The 25566-nt window shown below is 53.8% G+C and overlaps 1 protein-coding gene across 1 annotated transcript in view; it reads left to right on the top strand.

The window, feature by feature from the left end:
* ALK (ALK receptor tyrosine kinase) overlaps positions 1–25566 on the top strand; it is a 730695-nt gene that overhangs the window by 686028 nt on the left and 19101 nt on the right. Inside the window, exons 14-24 of the mRNA XM_068564150.1 lie at positions 4083–4233; positions 9786–9917; positions 10751–10895; positions 13506–13688; positions 14931–15029; positions 15511–15663; positions 16664–16768; positions 18803–18989; positions 19681–19771; positions 19901–19965; positions 21388–21517. Of these exons, the coding sequence (XP_068420251.1) occupies positions 4083–4233; positions 9786–9917; positions 10751–10895; positions 13506–13688; positions 14931–15029; positions 15511–15663; positions 16664–16768; positions 18803–18989; positions 19681–19771; positions 19901–19965; positions 21388–21517 (1441 nt within the window). The remainder of the gene's footprint in view (positions 1–4082; positions 4234–9785; positions 9918–10750; positions 10896–13505; positions 13689–14930; positions 15030–15510; positions 15664–16663; positions 16769–18802; positions 18990–19680; positions 19772–19900; positions 19966–21387; positions 21518–25566) is intronic.

Genomic DNA, 25566 nt, shown 5'->3' with positions numbered 1-25566 from the left:
ATTTAGATGAGGACAGACAAACAAATTACAGCATCAGCTCGCTGAGAACAGTATCCTGTAACTTCCAGTAAACAGGAATCGCTGCGAGTCATTTTCCCCACCTGAGTGGCAAGTATATTAATTTGTTGTCATTTGTCAACCATCAAAATAAGTTGTTTACAAGGCATGGGAAAAGGCTTCAAAGATTCAGGCTGAGGTTATTATTCTGGCACAAGTTTGTGTAACGTGATTCGTACAGTGCGGGGGTCTTCAGAAGCGCCAAGGCTGGCCCTGTGCTCCCACTGGCTCCCTGTGGAAGTAGGTCCTGGGTGAAACTGAACACCCTTGACCCTGGCTCCTCGGCCACACCCTGCTCCACATATTGCCCTGCTCTCTAGAATCCGGGGCCTTATTCACTCACCCCCTTATGCCTCTCAGAAGTCACCCCAGGAGAGGAGCAGACAGGCTCCCCCAGGGGTACATCAGCACAGCAGTTACTATTTGTTACTCACTAGCTACCCTCCAGGGGCTGAACTAGGCCCCTTATAAGGGGCATTATCTCATAGAACTCTCACAACAAACTTTTAAGGTAAATATTCTTATCCCCCTTTTATAGATGAGGAAACTGGAGCTCAGAGAGGGTACATAAACTACCCAAGGTCACACAGCTGGCGAGTAACAGAGCCAGAACCAGGAGAGGTAAGCAAGGTGCCTTGGACACAAAAGTTCAGGAGGCTCTGGCTCTCAACGTTGACCAAGTGTAAGGCCAACACCTGGGCGGGAGGTGTCTCAAGACCCCAGTTCCTGGCCCCGAGTGACAGAGTTGGATTTGGATCCGGGTCTGTCTGCATCCAGCCTGTGCTTTTTTCACTGTGGCACAGCCCACCCAGGAGGAGATGGACCTCTAGTAGCAGCTAGAAGTTTCCAAAGGAGTGAAGCTCTGTGGTGGGATTTCAGGCCCCACAGGGCTGATGAGGGAGGCACCACCTCCCCTGCCAGTAGCCCAGGTGGGCAGCTGCCTGTCCCGTGTCTTTAAAACAGTGATAGTCCAGGTGGAAACGTGGGGCTGAGGCCATCACGCAGGAAAGCAAACTCCAGCTGCTGACACCTGGGTGCCAATCTCTACTGTCTCCTTTGGGGTCTGCAGAGCTGACCCCAGCCCAGAGTCCCCCTTGCACTTGGCAGCAGTTTGTAATCTTTTCAAACCCACTACTTACCCTCATGGGCGAGGGTCCTTGTCCTCATTTTTTTCCTTGGTAGGGGAAGCTGAGGCTCTGAGAGGTTAAGCAAGTTGTCCCAAGTCACACAGCCAGCAGAGCGCCCAGGGTATGACTCAGAACTCAGGGCTCTTTCCAGCCACCTCACTGCCAAGAACTAGGTCAAGACCCAAATGGGGCTGGAGTTCAGACTCGGTTGGGGGCAGGAGAAATAGGAAAGAAGGCTTAGAGAGGGGAAAAAAAGCATGTCAGGAACAAACAACTTCTAAAATATAATGCTTTGGCTGAATTTAAACACGTGAAAGAGTTCAGAATGATTCATAATGCATGCAGATTGACTATGCAAATGATGCAGAAAGGATGAGATGGGTACAGCTTACCTCTCAGCCATAGCAGGAGTGGGCAGGGTGAGGACTCCCTCTTGGGCAGCAGTTTTCCAAGCCAACAACACCTTCAGATTGAAACGACTTTCTTAGGTAACCTGCCAAAGCCCCAGAACCCTGGAGGGGCCAGCAGGACAGATGTGGCCCGTCTATGCCCACGTTGCTGTCTCTGCACTCCACAGGGTCTCTGGAATGCCCAGCACCACCCCGGCCCCAGGCTTGCCTTCTCTGAGCTAAATAATTCTGCTGCTTTCCTTTCACCAATGAGCCTTCCTTCTTCTTCAACCTTTTAATTGTCCTTATCACCTCTCCTTTTCCAGTGGGTCAGGAGCGAGGGTTTGGCTGAGGGTCTGAGTGAATTAGGATGGGCCAGTAGCTTCTCAGACCACCCTCGTGCATCCATATAACCTCGCAGCAGCATGTCAGAGGGGAAATGGGCTCCATGAGGGGAAATGTAGAGCTCTGGACCAGGGTTTGCCCGGTCCCAATGAATCCCTCTGGGCCTCGGTTTCCTCATCTGCCCAATGAGATTGCTAACAGCTACTGTTTACGGCTACTGGGGGGATGCCATATGCACTCACGCCTGGCACATTGTAGGATGCTCAGGAATTGGCCCTACTTCCCTCTGCAGAGCTACAACGCCCCACTTCCCCACCCCAGCACCTGGGTTTCCTGCCTCTTCATTCACGTTCACACAAGCCTGACTCGTACCCTCCACCTCTTTCTGCTTGTCTGGGTCCTACCCAACCATCATCTCCACCACGAAGCCGACTTCAGACCCGCACCCCACACGCCCCAAACCAGCCAAGGCCTCCAGCACCGCTGCCTCAATGTCTGTCGCGGTCCTCCGCCTCTTTCCCGGGCCCCGAGCACCGGATGGCCCTGATTTGTGCCGAGACCTGCCACTTTCTCGGGGCTTTCACCCATTATCTCCTTCTGGTGTTGAACCTCCCCGTGCCCCTGTGAGTTCGGAAAGGAAAGAATGGTCCTTCTTTGACGAGGGAAGGATCTGGGACTCTGAGAGGACACACAACGAGGAGATGGTCCACTCCTCACGTGGAACCCCAGAGCCCTTTGGTCCCTCCGCTTTGCCTCCCGGATATAACCACCCCCACAGGGAGATGTCATAACTCTGTCTCCCCAGCTTCTTTGGAAGCCCCTCGAGGGCCTGGAGCCCATCTCCCGCCTCCTCTTAGGCACGCGGCCTTATGCCAGTTTGCAACGATCTCCCATCGGTGCCGGGCCCCGGAAACAGGACAGTGGGCTCAATTCTCCCTTGCTCTCTACAGAGACCTCGGCTCCTCACCTGCCACGTTAGCCATCAGCTGGCCCTCCGGGCTTGTGTCTGCAGAACAGGCCCGGGTTCTGCCTTAGGAGAGCCTCCAGGAGGCCCCTCCCATGCTTGGAACACAGGACATTTCCTAGAATTATAGGTGGAGAAGCCGCCGTGTGCGCACGTGTGCAAAACCATCTTGCAGCTCTCCCTGGAAGCTTTTCGTCAAGGACCTTGGATCTGAATATGCAGGGACTTGAAAGCCCCCCAAGTTCCTCTCCCTGGCAGCCGGTCTCTGGGGAGGCGTGCGTATCAGGCACGCGAGCTGTCTTCACGGCACACCGCTCTTCTGATACGGTTCATCAGTTGGGTCCTTTCTCCCCCATCCTTGCTTGACTTCAACTCAACAACCTAAGAGGCAGCAGAAATACTCCCGCATCCCCACTCTCTGGTTTTATTTTCATCATGATTGGTTGTTTGCTGTCCGCACACACATTGCTCCAGAAGGAGTTATGGTGGGATGCGAATAAACAGTCTGTGCTCGTAAACACTGCTCTCCTCAAGCATTCCACGTGGGACTCCTTGTGTCTAGACCCCGTGGGGAGACTTTAAAACATTGTACCAAGTCAATTACTGCTCCTTCTACCAGTAAGAATAATAATAAATACTTAGTGAGTGCTTCTTACGTGCCAGTCACAATTCTGAGACTTGCGAGACTTCATTTCTTTAATCTTCACCACACACCTGGGCTAGAAGGTAGGTTTTTCTTATCCCCATTTTACAGATGAGGAACAGGAAAGTTCAATTACTTGTCTAAGGTTGACCACATGAGTCTTTTGCTCTTGGACATGGAGAGAAGTCCATAACAGGAAACCCCAGGTATTCAGGACACCATCACCCCAACAGCCCACATTAATACAGACTCTCCCTGTCTCCATCTCTTCTCTCTCTCCCTGCCCCCCTTCTCCCTCTCTTCCTCTCTTCTACCCCTTACTAGCTCTTTACCTTCCTAGCTCTGTGAATGAGGCATTTCCCTGCTCCTCTCTGAACTTGACCGCCCTCTCCTGACAGTGGAGAGAGGACCCTCCTTGCTGACCTCATGGGCTGATGCAGGGGAGAGACCTCCAGCACGAGGGTGGTGCGCTCGGCCTGTTAGGAGCCGCTGGGTTGGCAGGAGGGGAGTCAGTCTTCATACCATGGCAGGAGCCCACGAGCTCTGTCCTGTTGCAGCATATCAGGCTACGGAGCCGCTGGCGGGAAAGGCGGGAAGAACACCATGATGCGATCCCACGGCGTGTCTGTGCTGGGCATCTTCAGCCTGGAGAAGGACGACGTGCTGTACATCCTGGTCGGGCAGCAGGGGGAAGATGCCTGCCCCAGTGTAAGTGCTCAGAGCGGGGGTTTCTCCTCCACACTCACCAGGACCCAGGCAGGTCCCTCAGAAGACACAAACACTGGACACACCCCTTTGGAGACCTCACGTTCAAAGATGGCAGGACTCACCCTTTATTCTGCCTGCAAATGCTCCTCCCTTTCCAGGGCCATTTGGGTGCATGAGAAAGTGGGTGGTGTGGCTTTGGGGGTCTCACATCCCTACAGGCACCGAGGCTGAGGCATGGGTTTCATGAGCAATCTTTAAAACTGAAGAGCTGAATTCTGCTAAAATGGGCAAATGGTTGTTCCTCTTAGCACAAGTGCGAGTTGAAGCCCACTGCCTAAGCTTTCTTGCAAGGGCACCATTTTCTTTAGCCGTATTATCATAAACAGGAAAATACCAGACTAAACATGTCTTGTTCAGCTCTAAATCACAGACTCATAGCCACATATATGCATATAAAACCATAGAAAAAGTTCTGAAAGATACAGATAACAGTGGTTGTTTCTGGAGAGGGGACTGGAGTTGAGGGTGCTTTGTCAGTAATGTCTGATATTGTTACAAAAATAATGCGTTCACATATTATTTATTATTTGTGTGATTAAAACTTTTTTTAAGTTTTTTAAGCACAGACTCAGAGCTGAAAGACCATGTAATCCACTTCCCCCATTTCACAGATGAGAACATGGAGACCACAGAAGTGAAGGGACTTGTCCAGAGTCTCTCATAATGCAGCACAGAGACTCTGGCTCCTATTTTTGCTGCCCCAAACTTGCTTGGGGCTCAGTTTCTACAGCCTTTTTCCCTTTTCCACTTATAGCACATCACTTGACAAGCCAGACTGACATCCTCTGCAGCCCCAGAGACAACCCTTCATTCTGGTTCCTGACCCCACTGGGTTGTCCAGCTGTCAAACAGGGAGAGCTCCAACAGCAGTACTTAAGAAAGCCAGTAGTGGTCTAAAATGACCAGGAAGGGGAGACAGTGGAGACTAATAAAGCAGCAGCCATGCCTCTTGCCTGTGCTGGGGGACGCAGGACCCTCGTGTTGCTGGCTGTCTTGATGGGAACTCAGCACTCTGCAGGGGGGTCTCCGCATTGGGCCAGGCCACGCCCTCACCTGAGGGTGAACTTCTGCACTGGGTGGGACTGGGGCAGGGATCTGGGTTCTAGGTCTCAGAACCCAGGGCTCCTTCCCCAGAAACTTATTCAAGAGCAGAGTTGGAAGACAGGTGTGGGAACAAGAGCTATGAGAAAGCAGTTCAATTCCACAGAATAACCTCAAGGCTCCTAAGAGTCAGGCCCCAGGCTGGGAGCCAGGAGTAAAGTATGTGCCCTACCCCCAACCCCACCTTAGAGACTGAAAACAAAGCAACAGGAGTAAGCTGCGCAGGTGCAACCTTGAGCGTGAGAAATGTCTGGACTCTTTTATTTAGCAACTATAATCAGGACTTTCCAACCTGATATAATGTATTAAGTCATTACATTACGAGCCGCTGTAGTTTTCACAGGAATTTATTGAGTGCTAATGTAATTCTTCCATCTAAGCAGAAAGATCGCATTGACTTCCGCAAGCAACTTTTACTTGATTGGATTGTCATCTGTTACATCTTTTCACAGGACTGAGTCCTTCTTTTTTAATTCAATTGTAATCTACTAGTTCCTCTGGACTGCTGCATTTTATCATTTTATTAATCAACCTACTTGCTCTCAAACTTTGGATGTGCGAGGAAAGTTCCAAAGAAGCCAGGGACAGAGGGCAGCCCCCTCTGCTGGTCGGGTCGGGCATAGCATGGGCATGGGGAAAATAATTGGTCTTCCCAGTTGCTCCACACCTCCGCCCCTCAGGAGTCATTTGAGAAAGGGAGAAAGACCTTTTACAGGCACTACCTCAATCTCCAGTCCTCCCCAGGCCGAAAAATCGTGTCTAGAGAGGATCTTCTAGAGAATGGAGTGGACCCCAAGAATTAAACTGCAGGCTTTGGCAGCTCTGCTGGTTCTACTGCATTTCTGCGTGGAGTGGCTCTTCCCGTGTGCCTGGCCAACCCAAGCCTGGAATGGGCTCCAGCTGCTGGAACCACCCCCCATACACACACACACACACACACACACACACACACACACACACACACACACACACACACACACACACACACACACACACACACACACACACACACACACACCCCCCCCTCAGCCCCTGTCCTCTACACTGTAGGCTGTTTAGCAACATCCCTGGCCTCTACCCACCAGATGCCAGAAGCATCCCTCAGAAATGACAATCAAAAATGCCTCCAGACATTTCCAAACGTCCCCAGGGGAGCAAAACCATGGGTCTAAATGTTAGTTTCCACCACTACCATCACTCACCAGGCAAGTATTGTGAAGGGCCAGCCCTCTCCCACCCAGTTCCCAAGTCTTTCAAATGTATTCAGCAAATATTTATTGAGTACCTACTACACGCCAGTCACTGTTCTAGGAACTGGGGAGATATTCATGAACAAAAGGAAGATCCTTTGCTCTCATGGAGCTCACATTGACTCCAGGGGAGGAGGGACAAGCAGACAATAACTAGTAAACGTAAGTTCCTCAGGACACCCAGAAGAGACAGGGTTAGGGTGAATAGAAGTAGGGTGAAGGGGCGTCAGGTGTGCTGGAGTTCAGAGGCAGGTTGCAATCGTAAATAGAGTGGTCAAGGGAAGCCTACCGAAAAAAAGACAGCTGAGCAGAGTCCTGAACGAGCTGAGGGACTGAACCAGGAAAATAAGTGGGGACTCCAGCAGAGCAGAGGCCGAGTCCCCAGGCGGGCCGTGCCTGGTGTGCTCGAGGAACAGCCAGGATGAGTGGATGGAGCAGGAGGGAGAGTGGGCGAGAGATGAGGGAGGGATAATGGGGACCGGGTCAGGACCTCAGAAGAACGTGTGGAAGCCATAGGAGTGTTTTGAGCAGAATAGTGACCTGAAGCGATTTGCATATTAGCTCCTCTGGCTACAATGTGGAGAATAGACCACTTGGGCCCAAGAGAGGAGTCGGGGGCAATGAATCTAATGGCTATTGCATTAATCCAGGCAAGATGATGGTGGCTTGGATAAAGACAGTAACAGTGAAGGTGGTGAAAAGCGGCTGAATTCTGGGTGTATTTAGAATATAAAATCCAAGAATTGTGCCCGAGGCACTGGAAGGAGGGAGCTGCCTTCAGGAGAGCTGGGGCCTGCTGCGGAAGGAGCAGGTTTACTGAGCTGCACTGATCTGGTAGACAGCCAAGTGGAGGCTGCTTGTGGACAAGGAAGACAGGCCACTGGAGTTCAGGAGAGAGGTCTGGGAAGGAGATGCAAATCCGAGAGAGATCAGCATAAACTGAGACAGGTTGAGACTGTCTAGGGAGTGGTATAGATGGAGAGGACCACAGGCTGAACACTGCAGACCCTCAACATTTAGAAATGGAGGAAAGAGGAACCAACAAAGGAGGCGGGGAGGGGGGAGCCAGCGATGTAGGAGGAGACTCCAGAAGTCAGGTCAAGAAAGTGAATCGTGGAAAAGTGATCAGCTCCTCCAAATGCAGCTGTGGACCCAGCAAGATGCAGACTGAGAAGCGAATCAACTGTTCCCCTCCCCCCACCCCATTCAAAGGAGACACCTGAGCCTCCGGGACAGCGGGAAATGCGCTGACTCTGGGCTCTAGTTAGACAAAAACCATCCTGCAGCCCAACTGCTCCCTCCAGCAATCTCCAGCCATCGGCAAGTTCCGTTCAAGGGAAGAGGGCACCCCCAAGGGGTGGGGGCCCCACTGCTGCCAGGCAGAGGAGAGGAGGAAAGGGAGCAGGGTCGGAGCGGATGGACCTTCTTAGCACCACTGGTTCGCACTGGGCAGCTCCCCAATTTTTTTTTTATTTATTTAGACTTTTTGGCTGCATCGGGTCTTAGTTGCGGCATGTGGGATCTTTAGTGGCGACGCGTGGGCTTCTCTCTAGTTGTGGTATGCGGGCTTAGTTGCCCTGTGCCATGTGGGATCTTAGTTCCCCGACCAGGGCTCGAACCCGCCTTCCCTGCATTGGAAGGCGGATTCTTAACCACTGGACCACCGGGGCAGTCCCGCAGCTCTCCAATTAATAGAGGAGGGCAGATCCAGACAGATGGCCCAGCAAATCTCCAGTCAGGAAGTGAGACTGGACACTGTCTTCTGCGCTGTGCTCTGCCTAGCTGGCAGCACACATTTCCATGCCCTGTCCCTGGCTCTGCCCTCAGAGCATGCCCCTTGCATCTCAGGCCCTCCCCAGGCAGCGGTTAGCAGGGTTTCCTTCCAGCAGACTCCATGCCACTCGGCCCCCGCCCCAGCCCTGGATGGCACTGCACATACACAGGAGAAATGTCAGCTGTCCACAACAGCAATTCAGACCCTTCCATCCGCACTAAATCCACTCTAAAAAATATCAAATTATTTCCATCATTAAATCCAAAATGCCATAAAACAAATTGCATCTCAGCTATTTATCTGGAAATTTCTCTAGTACTCATTCCCGGCACCCCTGAGTGCTTTAGCATAAGGAGTGGCTCAAGATGAATTGCCATGCCCACTGGCTGGTTACACAGCAACATTCGATGAAAATTTGATGTTTTGTTGGCCTTTTTTCTATGAAGCGAAAGAAAAGTCATTTTCCTCCAAGGTCAGGCCAATGCGTGGAGAGTTCGTCTCAGCTGCTGTGACCAACAAGCAGGGTGGCTGTTCTTGAAACGCTGCCCTCTTTATTCAGAGATTCCAGGCTTCTGGGTCACAGGAATTTCCAGCCTGTCCCCAGAGACTCCCAGATGCCTGGGCCCACACCAGGTGGAATAAAATCCGAGGTTGGCCTCCTGCTGTTTTCTTCTCTTTACAAGATACTTCAAACTGCAACTTCTCAAAATACCTCAGTGGCTCCTTGCTGCTTAGAGAATGAAGTCCAGCTCCTTCTCTGTTTGTATTCAAGGCCCCTGTCCAGGATCTGACTGTCCAGTTAGGTTCCCTCTATCCACTCCCATTTACACTCCCGCCAGCCCTGTCTTACCGCATGCGGCCTTTATCACCCCCTCTTCAGAATCCAAAGGATCCTAACAGGTCCTCCTGGACCACCTCTCTGTCCTCAGATGGACTTTCCTGAGCCACAGAGACTCCTTATACTTTTCCCCCCAAATACCCCACTCACCTCCTTCCCTCTGGGCTCATGCTGATCTCCTCCGCTGTAATGTCCTAACTTTCTCCCATTCTCAGTGTTTAAAAATCTCCCCATTCTTCAAGGCCCAAGTGAATGCCACCTCCCCCAGGCAGTCCTCCCTACTCATCAGTCCAGCGACAAAGCCTAACTCTCCCTCCTCAATTTCCCACGCATTTTCTTCTAAGCTGTCCCTGCGGTCCTTCTCCAATAGTGCCCAGAGTGACTGTTATCTGTGTGTAGTTTTTGTCTCCTCAATTCAACGGCAAGCTATCTGAGAGATCGTCAGACCCTATCCTTAAACATAGAAGGTCTGTGTGCTGGGAGGTAGAGAACCCTGGGCACAAACCTGAGGTGCTTTTTGTTTCTCCAGACAAACCAACTAATCCAGAAAGTCTGCATTGGAGAGAACAACGTGATAGAAGAAGAAATCCACGTGAACAAAAGTGTGCACGAGTGGGCAGGAGGGGGCGGAGGAGGGGGCGGAGCCACCTATGTATTTAAGGTGAGGTCTGGGTGCCAGCTTCCCCAGGGCAGTGCCTTCTCTCTCTGTGTCCTGGTGTTGGATCCTCAGGACAGAGCTGGGAACGAAGCACCTCGGGTGCTCTTAGCCCCGTTTAAAGTTGAGGAAACCGAGGCCCAGAGGGAATATAAGGTTCCCTGTCTGTCCAGGAAAGGACAGGCCCTTCTCATGTTGATGTGCCAGCTGGATTTCACCACGCAGACCTTTGCCATCCTGCTTCAGAGTCCCAGAGGGTCCCACTGTGCCCTCCTCTGTCCTAAGGTGGACTTTTCTGAGGTCATCGAAAATAGGCAAAGGTTTCCTGCTGGGTCTTCCTGCAGGGACGGTGATGCTGAGGGCTTAATCTTAAAGTTGGGATTTAAGTGGGGATCAGAGCAGAGACCCCTTAAAGTGGGGATCAGAGCAGAGACCCCTTAAAGTGGGGATCAGAGCAGAGACCCCTGAGCGTGCAGAGGAAGGAGAGAGGAAGGAGAGGAGAGAGACCTGCTTCTGCACACCAGCTGCCAGACCCCTGAGGCTAGAGAGGAACTTCAGGAAAGGGGCTGTATAAACAGCCTCCTGGTATTCAGATACATTTATATCTCCTAGTGCTTTTGCTTCACGTACTGAACCTGGACTAATACACGAGCCGGGGTTTGGAGGGGATGGAAGAGCTGACGGGTTGTTGTAACATGAGATCAGGGCCCTCAGACCACTGAGATATCACCCACTGCCCAGCAAACATTCGGCCACATTTAAACATTTAAATTGCTCAGGGGTCTCCAGAGTGGGAGCCCCACTCGGTTTCTCAATCTCTGAATGTCTCCCCTGGGCAGATGAAGGATGGAGTGCCAGTGCCCCTGATCATAGCGGCCGGCGGTGGCGGCAGGGCCTACGGAGCCAAGACAGACACGTTCCACCCAGAGAGACTGGAGAATAACTCCTCAGTTCTAGGGCTGAATGGCAATTCCGGAGCCGCAGGTAAATCGCTGCAAGCCCACCCTCTCCCAGAACATTCTCCCGGGACCGTGTGAGCTTCAGCTCGGCCGGGCGCCATCACACACCTGTGGGCATCTTAGTCGCTGGCCCTTGAGATGCTGGGAGCTCTGGATATTGGTACCGGGATCAAGAGAGGAAGGGCAGGCCACACACTGGGGACCCAGAGGCCCCCTTGCCAACACGGGGTTTGGACTTGCAGAAGGTCACTGAGAAAATGAGGCAGGCGGCAGCAGTCTGACCGCCAACCCAACCATCCCCGGGTTTTACCAAATGCAACTGGATGTGAGCAGGTGGAAGAAATCTGGGCAGAGTCAGGCCCCCCGGGGCCCCTGTGGTTTGTTCATACTTCCGGGCCCCGGGCTGCCGGTGCACACATCTCCTTGCTGGAAAATCTCTTTCTGGAATCTCCATGGTGGGGCTCTCTGTCTCCTTAATGAGAGCCAGCAACACAGAAATAGGGGGCAGACACCAAAGGGGATGTGAATTCTCTGATTCCTCCGAAGTCAGCCATTCATCTTTGTATTTTCTTTTCTCCACAATCAGATCGAGGGAGGATTTTTGAAGGCGTTTAAGATTTGAGATTAATTAAAATAAATACTCAGACTTTCTCTTCAATTGAGAGAGAGCTAGAGATAGAAGAAAGAGGAGAAGCGGTCACAGCAAGGAATTACCACAGTGATATTTACAGTGCCCCTTACATCCGTCCAGCATGTCATAAATTACAGAGCACTTCCACATCTATTATACATGTGCTTTTCAAAACAGTCCTGTAGGGTTTTCCAAACATATCATTTCATTTTACAGAAGGGTCAACAAGCTCATTGAAAGTCGGTGGATTTTTTTTCTCAAGATGGCCAAACTGTTTCGTACTTAATCCGTTTTTTAAAACACTGTTGTTGCTGTTTTTATTTTTACGCCCATTGTTTTCTTTCCCACACGTTTGCTTGAAGGCTGCAAGATAGAGTGGGGGTCGGAAACCAACTTAGCTGGGGACTGTGCAGGACTCAAGGGTAGGGTTCTCCGGGCAGGGGAAGGAGGGCAGACCTGGTATCAGGCCCATCTCATCCTAACTTATTTACTAAGCTCGTGGCCCCGAATAGCCAGCAGAGCCCACTTCTGGCTGACGGCGCTGAGGGGCCTTCCCTCCACCACATGACATCAACCACCTTGACTGGCGCCATACCCACCCTCTGGCTGGCAAAGAGAGGCCAAACACTTGGAGTCGTGTAGCTTCCGAAGCTGACAGAAGGTCCTCACGACTTGTCCAGGGCCTCAATTCAGCTCTGCTTGTCTCTGTTCCAGACCCAAGCTTCTTCCTGACCTCGACCTCATTTCCTGAAACCTGTCTCCCTCTTTCTAGCACCATAGTCATCCCTGTCTGCAGCTTTCCCCACCTAGACGTCCCTCTGCTGACCCCTCTGGGTGCGGAAGAACCTTGGCCACAAGTTCTCCCAGAGGACCCTTCCGGGCAGGTTAACCCTTACGGTTCCAGCAGACACACGCACAGCTGTTTCTCCTGGTTCCCACCTCCCATCATCTGCTGGAGCAGAAAGGGCTTTGGGGTCTTCTGGAGTAAACTGCCTCTTGAAATGTCACACAAAACAATATGGGGAGACAAGGTGGGCGTCCTGGAATTTCCAGGGCCTCGGGAGAGATGTATTGTGGTCTGCCTGTGGCCTTAAGATACAGTTACATTCAACCTAGCTCTGTAAAGAACATTTCGTTTGCAAGAGTTCAGAGCAGGCCCAGGCGTTGGGAAGCGCAGCTCCAGCTGCTGCCACTGTAGCCAGAGTATCACCACCTCCACCCCCAGCTCTCTTTGCTCTTGACCTTGGAGCAGCTCCTCAGAAGCAGGCAGGCAAGACACTGCCTGAGCTTCAGAGTGTGAGGCCTTCTGCCTGTGTGTGTCCTGCCTCACAAACACCCAACCATCCCTCCACTTGGCGGTCTGTAAAACATTTCATACACTCCCTGTCTTCTTTGATCCTAACATCCACCCCGTGAGGCGTCTCATTATCTCCAAGTGACAGGTGAGGAAACCAAGTCTCAGACCGGGGAAGTTCTTGCCTAGTAGACAATTAAAGCACTTTGGGTTATTTGGTGCCTTAATCCAGGATTCCTGCTAGGAATTTCACTGCCGTGACCTCGGCAGGGTTTTGACAGTCGGTCCTGGTTCTTTGAGATGGGAAGCAGTTGATGAAACGAAGGCAGGGCGCTTCAGGAGTTGGCAGGCGTAGAGGGAAGGCAGAGGCACAAGTTTAGTAGTCGTGCTGCCTGTCCCCTCCACTTCCCCCGTCCCTCACCGAGCACACTCCCAGGCTTTTGAGCCAGAGGCCTGACAAGAAGCTGGGGCACGAGGCGCTCCCATCGGGACGTGCACGACTGTGGCCAGAGCAGGTCTCCCTCGGGCAAAGGGCACGCTCAGCCGTGGACTCTGAAGGCCCCAGGCCCCACTGAGGACAGACCCCCTGGGCACTGGACAGGGGCAAGCACCCCTTGGAGACACCGAGTCCTGCTTCCTTCGCCAGGCCCAGCAGCTGCCCAAACCCAACCGGCACCCTCACCTAGGCGTTTCTCCGTCTCTTCCCGCAGGTGGTGGAGGTGGCTGGAATGATAACACTTCCTTGCTCTGGTCTGGAAAGTCTTTGCTGGAAGGTGCCACCGGAGGACATTCCTGCCCCCAGGCCATGAAGAAGTGGGGGTGGGAGACCAGAGGGGGTTTCGGAGGGGGTGGAGGGGGGTGCTCCTCAGGTGGAGGAGGCGGAGGATACATAGGTAAAGATGATTCGTGTTCAAGGTGTCACTGCCCTCCCCTCTTAGTCCTAGGCACCTCACCCCCCTGTCCTCTCCCCGGCCCCTGCCTGCACGCCCCTGGCCCACCCCCAGTGTGGATTGTGATGTGACCGTGCACGCCTTCCTCCCAGCCCCACCAGACGAGCCAGAGGCAGGGTGCTGGCTTTCGAGACAGCATCCTGCCTCGAGGTTTCGATAGGACAGCATCAAGATCCCATATGATTCTTGATCTCCCCCAAAGCCGATGTTAAAGGGGCTTTGGCTTCCCAGCCTCTACTCTGGGCCTCCCCCAAGGACGCACTGGCATGAGAGCCTTGGAGGGCAGACTCCTCTACCCCGTGCCTCCCTTCGGATGGCCTGGCCCGAGTCCTGGCCAAGCCAGCTCCCTGAGGACGTGGAGTGCGGCTTCCGGCCTCATGGACTGCCCACACTCCCTTTCCTGCCCCAGCCCACCAGCTTCCAGAAGGGCGCCGTTCCCCCTGCTGGTGGGTGCGTGTCCTGAGGGCAGCTGCGGGCAGCCCCGGCCCAGCCCTTCAGCAGGCAGCTGGCCCCGGGCCCCAGCTCTCCTCTGGGCTTCAGAGCAGAGCAGAAGAGCCTTCTGAAGCTGAGGGGCCTCCCCACAGACTAGGACACCATGCATGCACGCGCTGTGGTGTGCTGTCCGTGTTTTGCTTTACGCTGTGTGTGAGATGCTCGTGTTGACCAGATGCTCTTCTTTTCCAAGCCGAGGGCGGGTGGGAGGAGCCCAAGGGGAGGAGCCCACAGATAACCCAACCCCCACTGAAAGGAGGGACAGGAGCCTAAAGGCACAGGGGCCCATCCCCCCTGCCCCAACCCTGACCAGATGGGACAGGAGAGCCACTCCTCGGTGCTACTGCCCGGCCAGTCCTGGAAGAGGGGCCGAGGGGCCAACCCAGCCTGGGGAGACTAGAACTCTTCCGACTCTTGCTAACATGGACTGCTTCCTGGGGGGGGGCCCAGCAGAGTGGTGGAGACGCCCCAGCGGGAGCTGGCCCGGACCTGGAGGAGAAAGTGGCCCACACACCAGGCTTCTACTGAGCCAAGCCCCAAGTGCAGCCCCTGTGCCCTGAGCCTCCCTTCCCTCCCCACCGCCCCGCCCTCGAGGCCCCTCCCTGACCCCGCTGCTTGCCCTGCTGATGCGCACGTGTGTCCAGACTTGGGCACCCACCTCTCTGCGTTAAACTCTCCTCTGGTTTGCCACAGGTGGCAGTGCAGCCGCAAACAATGACCCCGAGATGGACGGGGAGGATGGAGTTTCCTTCATCAATCCACTGGGCATCCTGTACACCCCGGCTTTAAAAGGTACCCCCTCTGCCAGGTGGCAGAACCAGCTTCCTTAAGCCAGCTCTCCCTCCAGCTAGAACTCCAGGGCTACTGATGTGAGTCCAGGACACAAAGGTGTGATCGTGGGTCCCTTGCAGGCAAATCTTAGTGGTCATCTCACCAAGTTTTCTGGAAATCAGGATGCATGATCTGATTTGGACACAGAAGGAGAAGGCTGGCCAGCCCTAGAAAATGCAACAGTAATAGACCCGGTACCTGTAGCAGCCAGCCTAAGTGACCCTCATGTGGACCCTGCCACTTGCCTGCCTGTCCTCTGTCTGAGTTCCCCTCTCCAGATGCACCCTGGACTTTCCTGCACAGGCAGCGCTCCCAGTGGTGATGGGACGTAGGAGCAGGGACCAGAGAACCCACCCTGACCAGCTGGAGACAGAGCGCAGAGCCTGGGGGTGGGGTGCAGGGCGGCCTCTGCCCGAGGCTGACCCTCCCTCCTTTTCACCAGTGATGGAGGGCCACGGGGAAGTGAATATTAAGCATTACCTGAACTGCAGCCACTGTGAGGTAGATGAGTGCCACATGGACCCTGAGAGCCACAGGGTCATCTGCTTCTGCGACCACGGGACAGTGCTGGCCGAGGATGGTGTCTCCTGCATAGGTAAGGTGGTGGGGGAGGGAGCCCAGAACTTGAGCCACAGCTGGTTTCTTTGGTTCTGGGACACCTCAGATGCAGTTTTGTAAACTTCCTGACACCCCTGTCTGCCCCCAGCACCAGTGCTCTGACGATGGGTAGAGGGACCTGTGTGTGAAAGGTGGGTGGGTCACCGCTCGGGAAGGAGTCGCAAGTCACCTAGTCCCACCCCTAATCCTGGATGTGACCCCCACATCCCCACCAGGGGACCAGCCCATCTCCACTGGCCACCCCAGCGCCAGGGACCTCAGTACTCCTAAGGCACAGCGTCCCATCGGGGAGTTGCAGAGCCAGACCTGTTCCTTCCAGCTTCCACTCCTCGGCTCCCTGCTCACAGTGGCCCTTCAGGCGCGGCATCTGAACACAGCGCTGCCGTCCTCCTCCTCAAGTCTTCTCCAGATTAAATAACCCGTTCATTTCCATCCATTCATATGGGACACAGGTTTATGCCTCCTCCCCATCCTGGTGTTCCAGTTGTCAACGTCCCTTTTGAAATGCAGTGTCCGGGCCCAGGCACGGTGCCTCGGTGTGGTCGATGCCAGCGTGCACCTGGGCCCTCCCTCCCATGCGCCAGGCCCGGTGCGCTCGCGGACAGAGAATCAATCCAGCCTCCAGAGTCTAACTGACCAGGACACTCTTGTCACTGGGTCGTACTGAGTTTGTCGTCATCTCAGGTGCCTGAATCTCTTCTACAGCCACTGTTGGCTCACCTTTCATCCTCATCCTGTCATGCGCATTTGATGTTTTGGATCAATGTCCAGATTTTGATATTTATCCCTTTTACATATTCCCTCCCCACGAAAGCTACTGTTGAAAGTTGTAAAACCAGGACAAACCTGCTTCATGCCCTGATCTTCTGAAAAGCATGGTGGTCCAGGTGTCCAAGGCTGGGGAGGGTCTTTCTGACTTGGGGCCAGCTCAGAGGAGAATCCGTGTCATCGGTGCCCCATGGGGACCTGTCTTCCAGTGTCACCCACCCCGGAGCCCCACCTGCCACTCTCGCTGATCCTCTCCGTCGTGACCTCTGCCCTCGTGGCCGCCCTCGTCCTGGCTTTCTCCGGCATCATGATCGGTGAGTGTCCCAGAGCCCCAGCACTTCCAAAGCGGGGCAGGGAAGGCAGATCTGGCAGAACAGAATAACATCTCAGGCTGTGCCATGGATGCTGAGGTTTCACTCTGGGTGGGTTGTGATGAGGGCAGCCCAAGCCAAGCCAAAACAGAAGGCCCCCTCACTACACACCCCCTGCACATCCCTGGTTCCTAGGAGCCCCCGATTCTGAACCTCAGCCCTGTGCATAGCCTCCTGGTTGCTCAAGGAGGGGCCACTCTTCAGAGGAGAGCACCGTGGCTAAAGGTCAGCCCCACCCCAGACCTCACTTTCAGCTCTCATCAGACCTGGGCTTCAGCGGGCTCTTCTAGTCTGGCTCGCTTCCTGTGTCACGCCTCCAGCCCGCCCTTCCCCACTCCATGCAGAGAATGCAGAGCTGGTTTCTCAGTGTTTCCCATTAGGCCAGTGAGCCAAGGGGTGCTGACCTGCAGGTCGCAGAGGGCTCTGCATGGTCCAGCCAGGCCCTTCCTGCTGGAAATGCCCGGGAAAGGTGGGCAGGGACCTGAGGGGAAGCAGAAGGAAAGGCTCAGCTCCGGGCAGCACTTTCAGGCCAGCCCCTCGAGGGCAAGGGAATTTGGGGGTGGACAGGGCGGTGGCAGCTAATGTGATTCCCGTGATGCCGTCCTGCAGAGAGCAGGATGACAAGAGCTAACTGGTTGCACACTTACCACACGATGGGTGACTGACACATTTTAGTTCACCGAACCCTCAGAGAGCCCTATGATCACGGTTGGCATATTTCACAGAGGAGGAACTGAGCGCACAGGAGTCGACTCACTTGCCCTGGCCCCGCCCTGTGAATCACCTCCCATGGAGCCTGCCTTATATATAGAATGTTCTCACACGTAGTAGTAACAGTGCTAGTGGTCACTTGTACTGGGAGAGCTGTTTAGAACTTTCCAAAACCATTTCTTTCCTCCTTTTTCTTCCTTCCTTCCTTCCTTTCCTTCTTTCCTTCTTTCCTTCTTTCTTCCTTTCTTCCTTTTTTTTTTTCGTGGCACTGCACGGCTTGTGGGATCTTCGTTCCCTGACCAGGGATTGAACCCACGCCCCGGCAGTGAGAGCACCATGTCCTAACCACCGGACCGCCAGGGAATTCCCTCCAAAACCATTTTATGTTGGTGAATTCATTTCATTATCACAAGCCTAGGGGATGGGGAGTGGGGCTTTAGGAGACAGGGCAGGAGTTATTGTCCCTGCTTACAGAGAAGGAGACTGAATCCAAAGAGGTCACGTGTCACTTGTCAGTGTCACAGCTTGTAAGTAACAAAGGCAGAATTAGAACTCAGGTCCTCAGGCACCAGCTTAGACCCAGTTTAGAGACCTTTCACTCTGTGACGGTCTCCAGCTATGTGGCTTGGCGGTTCTTCAACTGTAGGAGACACAGGTGACCAAGAGCCCCAGCTGTACTCTCAAATCCATTGCCATGCTTGCCCGACCCAGCGCCTGGGCAGAGCAGAGCTGCTAAGGCAGGCCCCCTCCTGGAGACATGGGACTTCTCTGACAGCCGACTTCGGCTCCAGAACCTAGCAAGAGCCTTGCTGGAACTTCTTTAGACCGAATGGCCGTCTAGGGTCTTTGCTCAACCTTCCCTCACCCTGTCCTTCACATGGGGTCAGACTTTCAACACAGTATGGTGGCTTCCCAGCCTTCCTGGGTTCCCTCCCAATTATCTCTCACAGGCATTTCCCCTAATAAAATCCTTGCATGTTTAATCCTGTCTTGGGTCTGCTTCTCAGAGGACCCAAACTAATGTGCCTCTGCCCCTGCATGATACAATAAATCTTTTCCATTTATATGATTTTAAGCTTTACATTTACTTTCATCTTTCAATTAAAGGTACACTTTCATGTCTGTAATCATTTTGTTGGTATGACTAAGTGTGATGGAAAGATTTAGATCCCTGTGGAGGAGCTGGAGATCCAGGAAGGCTTCCTGGAGGAGGTGGCCTGGCTGCCTGGCCTGGGCCACCTTGCGCTGACCTCCATGTGTCTGCAGTGTACCGCCGGAAGCACCAGGAACTGCAAGCCATGCAGATGGAGCTGCAGAGCCCCGAGTACAAGCTGAGCAAGCTCCGCACCTCCACCATCATGACCGACTACAACCCCAACTACTGTTTTGCCGGCAAGACCTCCTCCATCAGTGACCTGAAGGAGGTGCCCAGGAAAAACATCACCCTCATCCGGTGAGTGCCCATCACTGTCCTGGGGGGCAGCGGGGGGTGTGGGGGAGGCAGGGAAGGGAGAGCTCCAGGGGGCCGGATGTCATCCCTGCACCACGAAATCCTCCGGCAGCAAGAAGCCAGTAGAGCCACCCCTCGGGGCACCCCCAGTCCCCCCAGGGGGAGAAGGTTCAGTGTTCAGGGCCATTGGGGGCGGTGTTTGCTTGTTCAACACCCCATATACACATGGGGTTGGTACAATGAGAGGGGGATTAGATGGGAGGAATGGGGCTTTCCTCAAAATCCACCCAAGTGCCCCTCCCAAAGCCTTGCTCCCCTCCCCACTCCCAGCCCCCAGATCACCCTCTGCACGTGTCTGTCACTCACCAAGCACACTCCAGGGGGTGTCCGCCAGCTGTCTATGCCCCTCAGCCCCGGCCCCAGGGAGCACAAGCCTCCCTGGCAGCCTTAGTCTTAGTCCCCTCTAGGTCCCTGGCAAATATTAGAGACTCAGTAAGTGTTCACAGAAGAAATATCCAGCCAGTGTCCTGAATCCTGGCTTGGAAACTTTCTTGCCAGGTAAAGCAATGGAGGCCCAGGACCGACGAGCAAAGCCAGACTGAGGGCATTACCCTTGAGGGTGTGCGTGACCCCCTGGCTCCCGTGTGCATCCACTAAATGTGCCCCTGTCTCATCTCGCCTTCTCTTTGCGCAGGGGTCTGGGCCACGGCGCGTTTGGGGAGGTGTATGAAGGTCAGGTGTCTGGAATGCCCAACGACCCGAGCCCCCTGCAAGTGGCTGTAAAGGTAAGAGGTGGCTCCCTCGTGGGCCTGACCTTGGCCAGGGGTCTCTGTAAGCGTGGCTCTCTGCTGACAGCCTCTGACCTCTGCAGCTCACAGCCTCCTTCTCCTTCCCACCCTCCCTTCTGTGCCCAGACGCTGCCTGAGGTGTGTTCCGAACAGGACGAACTGGATTTCCTCATGGAAGCCCTGATCATCAGGTACCGACACAGGGAGACACCCCACACCACTGCCCCAAGCCTGTAAGGAACACGAGATGTTTCTAACAGGCACGTCTCTGAGGGAAACAGGGTTGTCCTGCAGCGTACCCCTCCCTCTCCAACAGGAGACTCCGTAAATTCTTAGCACGTCTTACCAGAGTGGAACCAGCTCCCAGATGGTTGTCTTAGAAAAAGAAGCCAATCGATATCACTCCGCCTTCAACCAGCATCCCTGTGTCATCCACTGGTTCTTTTCCCCCTTTTCTTAAGAAACAGAGCATGCTGGTTGTTGACAGTAGAAGATACAATCCTCCTCCAGGTATCTCTTCCACCAGGTGCTTTGCCAACCCCAGCTCTCAGCTCTCGTGTAAAGGAAATGAGCCCCCAAGTGATGGAAGGCGCCCACCCTGGTCCACCCAGCTGGCCTGACCCTTCAACTGGTGGATCTGGGGCCCCCCACTGGGAGTCTCGGTGTCCGGGGCTCTGACAGCAGATGTCAGACCTTGAGATCTGGCCAGGCTCATGGCCTCCTGGTGCACTGGGGAACCTCAAACATCCTAAAGGCTGGGGCGGCCCGAGGTCTCCCCTTGACAGAAGTGGCAGAGGGAACGAGTCCAGAGCAGTGTGTGTGGTGCGCAGGGTCCATAGGAGGATAGCAGCAGGCTCAGCTCCTGCTTTAAAAATGACGTATTTTCTGATTGAGCATGTAATATGTGATTATTGAATAAAACCTGGAAAGTAGAAGAGTAGATGGAAGGAGACCCAAATCACTCCATCTCCCTACTTGGCAGTAACTAAGCAGCATTATATTTGGGTGTACCGTCACCCAGTGTGTCACCTCTGCGCGCGTGCGCCCACGTGGAGTTCCCTGGCCCCGCTGCCTCACGTGTCCCGATAGGATCATGTTAACAAGAAAACCCGAATCTCAGAGCCCCCGTGAGGAGTCCACAGTGGGAGCCCGTGGCCCTCTTCCTTGTTCTCTTCCACACACGGTCACCGGGCAGGTCTCACGCAGTCCCTCGGGGAAGCAGTTCCTCCAGCTTCCACCTGAGGCCTTCCTCTGAAAACCCAAACCCCAAACGTGAATCCTGGCCAGCAGTCCGTGCCCCAGCCTCGAAGCCCTCCCCTCCCCCCGCCCCACCTTCTCACCCAAGTCCCTCCTCCACCCCCCACCCCCCGCCTCCAAGCAAGTTCTTTCAAGCAGACTGAACTCCCGCCAGCCCTGCCCTCTGGTTCTTCCAGCTGCTCAGCAACCAGATTATCCTCTGCTTAGGCCCAGCTTGGGACGCCTGCTTCCCACATTTACAGAAAGCATTTACAAAATGTGGCTTCTGAAAGCATAACTCTGTACCCGGCTTTGCCCACTTAAGATTTTCCCAGACTCAGCTCAGTTAAATTCGATTACTCCCCTCTGCTCTGCAGCAAGTTCAACCACCAGAACATCGTGCGCTGTATCGGGGTGAGTCTGCAAGCCCTGCCCAGATTTATCCTGCTGGAGCTCATGGCGGGAGGAGACCTCAAGTCCTTCCTCCGAGAGACGCGCCCTCGCCCGGTGAGTGAGAACCAGCCTTTCCCAGTAGCTGTGCCGGGGGACGGAGCAGGGGGTGGAAGGAGCCAGGGTGGGCAGCCTGGGAAGCAACATACTCAGTGGGACCGAGGGAGTCGGCCCATGGGCTCGGATCTGGGGGAAAGGCGGGAGAGAGGGGACAGAGGGTGGCTGATGGCCGAGCCCAGCCCCACGGAGCTTGTGCAAGCCTTGTGCAACAGCTTCTCCAGGCTGTATCTATTTTTATGGCCTGCTGATTGTGGAAAACCAAACTAGGGACAAGCACAGTGGGGGGACTTTCATGCTGGCTGTGTCACTCACTCAACCAACTGACTTGGGGCGGGTCACTCTGCATCCACCCATTCTGAGCCCCACTGTCCTCATCTCTCAAATGCGGACATCCTGACCTTGTAGTTTTACTATCAAAGTCGAGTGCTGGGGTATTTAGGAAGGTGCTGCATACATGTTATGGTTAAAGGGCTAGAGCTAGGGGGAGTGAAGAAACCTAAGTGGGCCCCCCGACGCCCAGCCCTGCTTGGCCATTAGACCACCTGCTTAGGGCAGCCAACCCCCTCTAACCTCAGCATCTGCAACGTGAACTCCTCGGGCTAGGCTACAACATCTCAGACAGAGATCATTTATAAAACACAGCACACTGGGCGATCCCGGAGTCCAGCTGTCCACTCCAGTCACTGCCGGGGTCTTCAAGAGGCCTGGACCCTGGAAACTGGAGCAGAGCCAACCCCTGAGTTAGGACCTGACTTCCTTTAGTTGCCACTGGACTCTGAGGACCACGGGGAAGACTTGTACCCTCCCCACCCCCAGGAAAGCAGAGAAAGACTGACAACCGCTCTGCCACAGCAAGCCCAGAACGGAACACTCTCTCCTCACGAGGACCCCAGGTGGTGGCGCAAACCTCGGAAGGTCACGCCTACTCCAGCCCACGCCTTCACTCAGGCTCAGTTTAGAGACCGCATCCTTAGGAGCCTCCACACTGTTCCCGCAAGCCTCTCTCGGCATCTAAGAGGAATCCGATCTAACTCCTTGAGATAAGTGTGTACGCACCTGAGCACACGTGGCAGGAGGAAGGGGGCTGGGGGAGGGGGAGCGAGAACTAACCCCGCCTCGTGATAATCCTCATCTGCATTATCATCCTCCTCCCCAGAGTTTCACGTTTCTCACAACCACCCTATGAAGTAGATGGTACAGAACTCACCCCGTTCTGGAGACGGGAAAATAGTGGCTCGGAGTGGTCATGTGACCTGCCGAGGCGCGCAGGAAGCGGAAGAGCTGGGATAGAGCTCAGGCCTGCTGGCTCCTGATTCCATGCTCTCTCCAGCCTGCTGTGCTGTTTATCCTGATGGTCCCCTTTGAGAAGCCCCGAGTGCCAAGGTGAGGGTGGGTTGTTCAGAGCAACTGCTGCCAGCTATGCAGGCATCTCTGCCAGGTCTGGGCACCAGCCTTGGCTTTCCCACCAGCACCCAGCAAGGCCGAGCAGTGCTGGGAAGCAGTGCCTCTGGCAGACGTCAAACAGGGAACACATGGTATCACACTTTGGGCAGAGGCATAAGCACTGGCTTTCCCACTGGAGATTCCTGGGGCTTGAGGACAAGAAAGTATTGTGACCTCCTTGTAAAGGGAATCTGGGAACCCTTCACTTGGCAAGTCCGAGGACTTGCAGGCAAAGGTATCTCTCTCCCTTGATGATGAAAGAGGATTTGAATGTTGTCTCAAAGAACGAAGCACCAGCAAGGAAAGGCGGATCACTGATATCTCCCACCACCTCCAGCCCCAGTGCCACCCCAAGGAGGCTCAGAGCAGGAGACTGCTGCCAAGTTCCGACCTCTAGCTGCAGGCACCGCCCGAGGGATGCCCACAGCCAGGAGAAGGTCGACTCTGCTTGGGAGAGCCGCTTCTAAGGGTCAGGATCCCCCCCACCAAATCTGCCTGTTAACCCTTGACCCTGCTCTTCTTCTGTGTGGCTCTCCCTGCCAACCATGCCCCCAGGTCCTGGTAGCACCCCGGTCTTCCTCCTTACCCCTTTACACACCCACTCATCTCAGGTGAGCTGGTCGTTCCTGAGGTACTGCCCACGATGGGTGATTTAAAATGTCAGATCACAGCCCTCCAGAGTGACCCCGTGCAAATGTGTTTGTAGCAGCAACTTCTGGCCGTGGGTGGAAGGGGTGGGGAGGTGGGGAGGAGGTTGCTGGGTGTCCTGCATGGATTCTCAGAACCACAAAATCCAGTTAGTGGAGTGGGGGTCAGGTTGACTGTGAGAAAGGAGCGCGATTTAGAAGTGGACCAAGGGGGGCTAATATCAACAAATCCTACACATGATGAAGAAGGGAGGGACTGGCTGATGGACATCAGGGCTGGAGAGATACACACCCTGAGGAGCGGGTGGGCAGAGTTGCGCCTCCAGGCTGTGGAACTCACTGGATTCAAAGGCCTGAAGTCCACCTGATTCCTTTGTTTGAAGTCCTTGAGTCTGTCCGGGCGTACCTGATGATGACCTGCTGCGTGCAGGCACCCGGCTGGGCACTCAGAATCAGACGAGCACTCTATGCTCACTTCCTGCCATCCCTGGGGCTCAGTGGCTCCATGGACCATCAGGATAGAAGGACATGAGGTAATGATGGATATACAGACTCAGAGGACAGAATGGGCGCCTGGGCCAACCATGTCTGTCATGGAAATGAAATTCATGGGTACAGAGGAAAACATCGTTCGGTCCCAGGACCCCACCTCCTCAAGAAGGAAGGACCCTTTTAATGTCAAAATAATTTTGCAGATGCTCTCTTTATTGAACAAAATTTTATTGAGGGTTTAATATATGCCAGATGTAGGCTAGTAGCTGTCTTTTAATATCAGTTGATTCAATCAATAATAGCAAAGGCCATTAAGGAGTCAGTAATCTCTTTATTAAAGGTGGCGGTCATTGACCGCTATAGTGTCTATAGCTGTTTGGAACATGGTAATCCTGTTACCATGGGTGATGGCTCTAGAGAAGAGGCTCAGTACAAGATGGCTTCTTGGATGTCAGAGGTCAACAGCGCAGAGGTGAGAACCTCTGATTGCAACTAATGCTTAGGTTTTCATCTTTGGCTTCAACTTTGCCAAATACCAATGCTGCCTCCAAAATGCGTGGAGGATTATTTTCTCGGCCATGTCAGGAGCCAGGAATGTGAGGGCCCAGCACCATTCACATCTCATCACTTTTCAAAATGGATTTTTGCCACTTTTAATATTTTGTGTCCCCTGTCTGCATTCTTTGCTTCTTCCTTTTATCTTTCCCTCTTACCCTCATAGGTGTCAATTTAAAAATATATCCCTAGTCTGTTTTTCACTTGGTGAAACAGTTCCTCCCCCATGTCCTGTGACCCTTCATCTCTAAATGCAGAAGCTACTTAAGGAAGGAACAGATATCAATATTATTCTGTCTTTTATTAGTATATACATTATCCTTTGGAAATAGCCCCTCAGAAACTACAAGCAAAGAAATTATGCCACTTCAGTGGGCCTCTTTTCTCCCATGTAAAAATAGGATATTGGTCAAAACAGTGTCCCTGAAGGGAACTCTGGTACCCTGAGGTGCTACACACTCACACACATGCTCGAAAGAATTCCTTGGTCAAGCAAATTTCAGAGCCACGCAGACTCCCCTCTTATTGATTCTCAGTACACATTAGCGTATAGCCAAGACTCTAATAATTCCTGTGATAAAGAAACCTATTTAACCCAGGAATTCCCATGCCTGTTTGATTGAATTCCATCCCACAGCCTGCTTTGGGAAATACTGGACAAAATCCTCTCTGAGTACTGGGCAGGATACACGCATAACCATGACTGCCCGAGTTGCCAAAGGAAGTGCCGCATTCAGTGGCAAATAGGGGGAAAAACCCTGGTTCCAAGTCCTTCTTTGCCCAGGATGGATATAAATGGCACTGAGCACACTGGCTACGCTCTGCACTGCTAGTTTTAAGTATCGGTTTTGCCACAGCATCCACACACACACACACACACACACACACACACACACACACACACACCAT

Source organism: Eschrichtius robustus, chromosome 15, assembly GCF_028021215.1.
Source record: "Eschrichtius robustus isolate mEscRob2 chromosome 15, mEscRob2.pri, whole genome shotgun sequence".
Classification (NCBI taxonomy): domain Eukaryota; kingdom Metazoa; phylum Chordata; class Mammalia; order Artiodactyla; family Eschrichtiidae; genus Eschrichtius; species Eschrichtius robustus.
Note: the sequence above shows the minus strand (reverse complement) of the source record. Positions and strands in the feature narration are given on the sequence as shown.